This window comes from Capsicum annuum, chromosome 6 (genome assembly GCF_002878395.1).
Source record: "Capsicum annuum cultivar UCD-10X-F1 chromosome 6, UCD10Xv1.1, whole genome shotgun sequence".
NCBI lineage: Eukaryota > Viridiplantae > Streptophyta > Magnoliopsida > Solanales > Solanaceae > Capsicum > Capsicum annuum.
Genome location: NC_061116.1, coordinates 67595764 through 67601785, shown reverse-complemented (window position 1 = coordinate 67601785; position 6022 = coordinate 67595764). Strand labels below are relative to the sequence as shown.

Below are 6022 nucleotides of genomic sequence, written 5' to 3'. Positions count from 1 at the left end.
ATTGCGGACTAAAACTAAAAGCCGGCAAAAATTAATTAAGTGTGATAAATAAGGAGTTTTACTTCACCAGTATCCCATGGGATTTGGTTACATATATATATCCGATAGATTGATAATTATTAAATTCATAAGGAACATTCCTGGAAAATAATAATAAAACATTCAAAAATCTATTTATGCCAAGTAGAGTACTAAATATGTAAAGAAAATAAAAGGATAGAAATCTCTAATTATTATTTTTTAATGAAAAAAGTCAAAGGTAAAACTTGCACGGCAAAATCATTGGTTGAACCTATAAATATGCACTGTCTCTAGTTTTACATCCTATTGTATTGCCAAGAATTCGAGAAAACCTCGTCTTCCTATAGTAGCGTACTATTCTTTGTGAGCCTCCTACTAGAATACCAATTAATATATGGTGGAAAACATAAAAAGGAAATGGTGAGCATGACGAAAGATGCAAGGAAGTGCTCACATTGTGGGCACAATTCAAGAACATGTAATTCGAAAGGAGTTGGCGGAATCAAATTATTTGGAGTTCGGATCGACGATAATTATAATAGTAACAGTAACAATAATAATCATGGTCATGGTAACATAAAAATTAAGATGCGGAAGATAGGTGATTATGAATCCATAAGAAGGAGCAAAAGTTTAGGCAATCTAGAACATGCCGCGAATTATGACAACATCGGTGGCGTTGAGGCGGGATATCTTTCTGATGGGCCCATTCATTCTCTCAGACATAGAAAAAAGGGTTAGTTTTCACTCTTGCTTTATGTTGTGTGTTCTTGTTCTTGATGTTCTAGCAATATTATATAAGTGAATTTTGTAGTGTGTTTTCATTCAATGAAATTTATAGGTTGATAATTCAATCGTTTTTAAGTTCTTTTCTTTACCGTTTTCATTGGATATGAATATTTTTATTTGGATTTTCGATTTTCAAATTTTAAAAAAATTAAATTAATTTGGATTTGTTTAATTTTCTTAAAATTTGATTTCGTGTTAATGATTTGGTTATTCGAATTTTGGACATGGAGTATATAAGTTGAGTTTCTGGATGTTACAAAAATGAACATACTAATCTTAATAATTTCTCATTCTCAATCTAACTAAAGTCTAAATGAAATGAATATAGTAATATATATTCATGTGAATAGTCAAAAAGTTTGAAAGCTAAGTCGGTAATCCAAAACTTCAAACTAAAAATTAAAAAAAAATCGAATTTTGATTTTGCCCAAACTGTCTTGATTGGCTCATTCATTTTCCAGTATATCCAGTTCGTACTAGTAATGTATCGTGTGTATCCCTTCTCTAACTTATTTTAAATATTTTGTATACTTTTAAGACTTGATGGGTAGAAAAACCAGTTTCTTATTTATTTTACTATAATTTATTCTTGATTCAACTTTATCACCTTGAAATACAACTCACTTTCCAATTAGTATTTGAAATTTCCTTGATACCCACCATTATCCTTTGATCCTTTAGATCCAAAAGAGAGAACAGTAAGACAAAGTTGAGTATTGGTGAGGCACAAGCTACAGATTCGATAATGTTGAGTATTCTTTTCTCCGATTTAGGTATTATCTCTCAATTGTAAATATTTCAATACTTCTTGTGCGAGCCAAAACATTGAGTAATAATACAATTTTCTTGTTTTGTTACAGGGACATCATGGACTGAGGAAGAGCACCGGTGTTTTTTAATTGGCTTAGAAAAGCTTGGAAAAGGTGATTGGAGAGGAATATCAAAACATTATGTGCCTTCCAGAACGCCAACACAAGTAGCTAGTCATGCTCAAAAATATTTCATTAGAATGTCCTCAATTGATAAAAAGAAACGTCGGCCTAGTGTTTTTGATGTGTATCTAAAAGATCTGGTAATAAATTTTTCATTTTTATAATGATTATTTAATAAAATTAGTGGTCTAAAGCTTATAGCATTTTATACTATTATTATTCATGATAAAGAGTTAGTTCAAGTTAATAAGATTTTTGCCATGTATTCGCAATATCTGGGTCCTTTTTAATTTATAGGATTTGTTAATTTGCAGAATCCACAGATTCCCTCCAAGTGCTCACCTTCTATCTCAAACATGGTTTCTGAAGTCTCTAAGGATGTAAGTTTATTATCTTTATGTTACAGTATTAAATAACAAATATTGCATACGATTAGCTTATTAATTTGAAGTACCAATGGTTATTGCACAGGCAAGTTCCCGGGTGGTGCAACTGTTTGACACTTGCCAAATTAAAGGACAGGTGCCTATGTTATTAAGCTGCAATAGTAATTGATATTGTCTTTAGTTGTAAGGTTTAAATTAACTATACGAAAGACACAATCCTTGTGTATACAAGTGAATTTCATATTTCTAACAACGCTATCTGCAGGCTAGCAAAGGTGTTCCTTGTGCAACTCGTGAAAGACCTCCACTTTCACCATCACCAATTAGTAGACCTTTTGGAGTCCGTAACTTACGCCACATGCCTTACATGGTAACATACCATTTCTGTCTTGTGACATAAAATTCTGAGCACGCTACAGATATAATATCGTATTATCCTTGTCTTGTGCATAAACAGATGGGAGCTCCTCCGAATATCCATAGCGTTACACCAGCCAAAGCAGGACCAACAATCTCATGGATTCCCGTAGACAATTTTCATAATCAAAGTCATGTCCATCTTCGAAATTATTCACAAGGTTCAACTTTGGCACCTTTTGTGGCACGGCCAACAATTGGTGTATCTTCACGGCCACCTCCTCAGGTTCAATCTCAAGCAGGCCATTCTACTCCAATTACTAATAAAGATGGTGTTAACATCATTATTGGAGCTCTTTGATTTTGAAATTTATTTTTTATAAAAGAAAAGATATCTAATTATTTATGACAATAATTTGTTAGGCAATTTTTGGGTCATTGTTTAGCCTAACTAGTTACCTTTTGTCTTTGCTTTGTTTTACTTTGTGACGGTAAAGAGAGGGAATTTTGCAACGATTGAGTTGAATTATTTGATGTCATGTCCCTGATCTTTTTGATGTCCCAATGTCTAGCATAAGATATATTAGTATCATATGGCGAACATCCTCGTTAATAGAATTTCTCTGGTAGCCTCTTCCTCCATATTTTTTTCATTTTCGTTTTGTTTCAGTTTTTTATTTTTTATGATAATGGTTGTAAAAGCTAAATGGCTAAACACATAACCAGACTTTTAAATTTGTCCGCTTCATTTATTTTGTCATTCAAAATCGGATAAATTCTAATATAATATTAAATTTTACAATTATGTGTCTTTAGATATTTTTTGATGACTAGCTAAAATTAGAAAATATTTTTGATATATTTGCAGGTGGCATGCCAAAGAAACCAATTAAATGGAGAGATGTAACATATTGATACCAAAATATGATTAAGTAAAGTAATTATAAGAAGAAGAAACCAGAAAGACTAAGAGCCCGTTTGGTATTGTTGTTACAAAACTGTTTATTTAAGAAGTACTTTTATGAAATAACTTTTCTCAGAAAAGTACTTTTGAAAAAAGTAATTTGTGTTTGGTAAATTCATTTGAAAAGTACTTTTGATAAACCGATTGTGTTTGGATAATATTTTTCAAAAAGTGTTTTTTTTATTCAAATGACCAAAAAGAACATGTGTCAATATACTTTGACTGCTAACATTAATTCATAGAGAAATTTATTTTACATATGTATTATAATATTTTTAATTAAAATTTTATTTTTATTTAATTAAAAAGCACGTACTCTAAAATTTTCAATCAATATTTATATACATAAATACATTAAAGCTATTAATAATAATTTATTACTTAAATAATTTAAATATCACTTTGAAATATCAAAAAAAATATATAAAAATTATTTCATTAATTAAATCATTATTTATGAAAAAATTAATTACAAAAATAATTAGTCCTTCATAAATCACAAAATTCTCAATGATTTCTTCTCTAATTTTACTATGCAATATCTCCATACTAGTAAAAGATCTGTCTTGTATTTCTGAAGGTATACCAGAAGGTTCATCTCCTTCTTCATACATGTAAACTACATGATAACAAATATGTCACTTTTCATAAATTATTTATTTAAAATTAAATATTCTAGAAACATTTACAATTGTTGTCAAAATATCATTCATTCTTGCAACGTTATTCATCTGTCATTTGTTATTATTAATAATCAAAACTAAAAAGTTATTTATTCTTCAGATCATCGTCAATGAGTTTTTAAAATTTATTTTTAAAAAAAGAGTGAAAATACATTAATAATATATAAATCATAAATAAAATAAAGAATTATGATGTAAATATGAAGTATAAAATATTAAAATCAAACTTTAATATAAGATATGTTATATATATCGTGTGTGTGTGTGTGAGAGAGAGAGAGAGAGGAATATTTTAGTCATGAAAAAGGTAATTTTCTGCTTCTGCTTTTACATTTTATGAAAAGCAAAAATTTTCTGCTTCTTTTTAAAAGCACTTTTGCATGTTTACCAAATACCTTCTTTTAAAAAAAGTATTTTTTTCTCAAAATAAGTGTTTTTCTTTAGGAAATAAGCAATCCCAAATAGGCACTAACCCGTTTAACTACTCCAAAAAATCAACAATTGAAAAAAATTATTTTGAAAAGTCTTAGAGCTCGTTTGATTAGGCTAAAAAAATGGCTTTTAAAATGTTCTTTAAAAGTGTTTGTAAAAGTGCTGAAACTTATTTTAAAAATAAGCAGTTACGTGTTTGGATAAAAATGTTGAAACTGGAAAAAAAAATTGTTGATGTGTTTGATAAACAAGTGTTGTTAAGCACTTTTTTTTATCAAAATGGCTGAAATACCCTTAAAGTTGATTACAATATGTAGAGTTGATTATTATTAATTTTTATTTCTAAAATGATTCAAATTAAAATTAATATATATATTTTAAATTCAGTTTCAATACATACATACATACATACATACATACATACACATATATATATATATATATAGTTGGTTACAAATGATACTATTTGTTTGCTAAAATGAACCTTACAAAAAAAAATATTACTCGTTGATTGACTAATGACTATATCACCATTAAAACATTGTCGAAACGAATGTTGCGTCGTCCAATATACATGAATCATTCACTAATGGTTCATGAAGTTGTATATCTTCAGTGAATGTTCTCCATATATCTTGGTTGGTGAGTTATTTTTTTCTTAGAGAAATTCATATGTTGTACAATAATAATTGTTCAAATTTAAAAAGAATATATTAAAGAATGAGAATAATACAGAAAAATCATATTTCATAAATTAGAAGTTTCATACAAAAGAGGTACTAATATGGCTAGATTTATGTTAATCATAATACAAAAAGTGAAAATGTTTAATTAATACAAGAAGAAGTGTGTTGTAGTTATAGAGAAGTATGTTTTAGGGTTACAAGAGGGTAATTTTGGAATAAGCAAGAATTATAAGGGACACAAATATCTTTTACTTGGTAAACTTTTAATGGATTATAACCTTAAAAAAAGCGTAGGGTGGACAACTTCTAGCTTTTGGCTTTTAAAAAGTCAAAATTATCCTTTTTAAAGCAACTTTTAAATTTGTCAAACACTTCTAAAAGTAAAAAATGGCTTTTAAGCCATTTTGACCAACTTATAATCTTATCCAAACACCCTCTTATAAGACCTTTATTTATTAAAGAATTAATTTATTTTTTTGGCATAATTCTAAATATTTTAAGTTCATTTGGCATGATCTAACTTTTGTGAAAATGTTATCTTATTTAATGTTTTCCTCATATGGAAGACGGATGACATGTTTCTTTATTTGTTAAAATGTATTTGGGTGGTCTCCACAAATTTATGAAAAAAATAATTTTCAAAAATTTATTTTTTTTCACTCGATTTAGGATTTCGTAAAGTCTCTTCAATTGTTAGATTATAAGTTTCAGTTTAGAAAAGTTAACCTATCGATTTATTGAAATTATTTTTTCTTTTATTGCATTTAAAATT

The 6022-nt window shown here is 28.1% G+C and overlaps 1 protein-coding gene across 2 annotated transcripts; it reads left to right on the top strand.

Moving 5' to 3' along the window:
* The first annotated feature begins 331 nt into the window (after positions 1–331).
* Positions 332–4230, top strand: LOC107875041 (probable transcription factor At5g61620). Of its 2 annotated transcripts, XM_047414747.1 has the most exons (7): positions 332–757; positions 1671–1882; positions 2057–2122; positions 2214–2264; positions 2394–2498; positions 2586–2771; positions 3354–4230. In XM_047414747.1, exons 1-7 carry the CDS (start codon positions 439–441, stop codon positions 3390–3392), a joined length of 978 nt encoding a protein of 325 aa, XP_047270703.1. In that variant the 5' UTR covers positions 332–438; the 3' UTR covers positions 3393–4230. The 2 variants fall into 2 exon arrangements, with proteins under 2 accessions (XP_047270703.1, XP_016577174.1); XM_016721688.2 differs by lacking the exon at positions 3354–4230 and having other exon boundaries at positions 2586–3116.
* The last annotated feature ends 1792 nt before the right edge of the window (positions 4231–6022 follow it).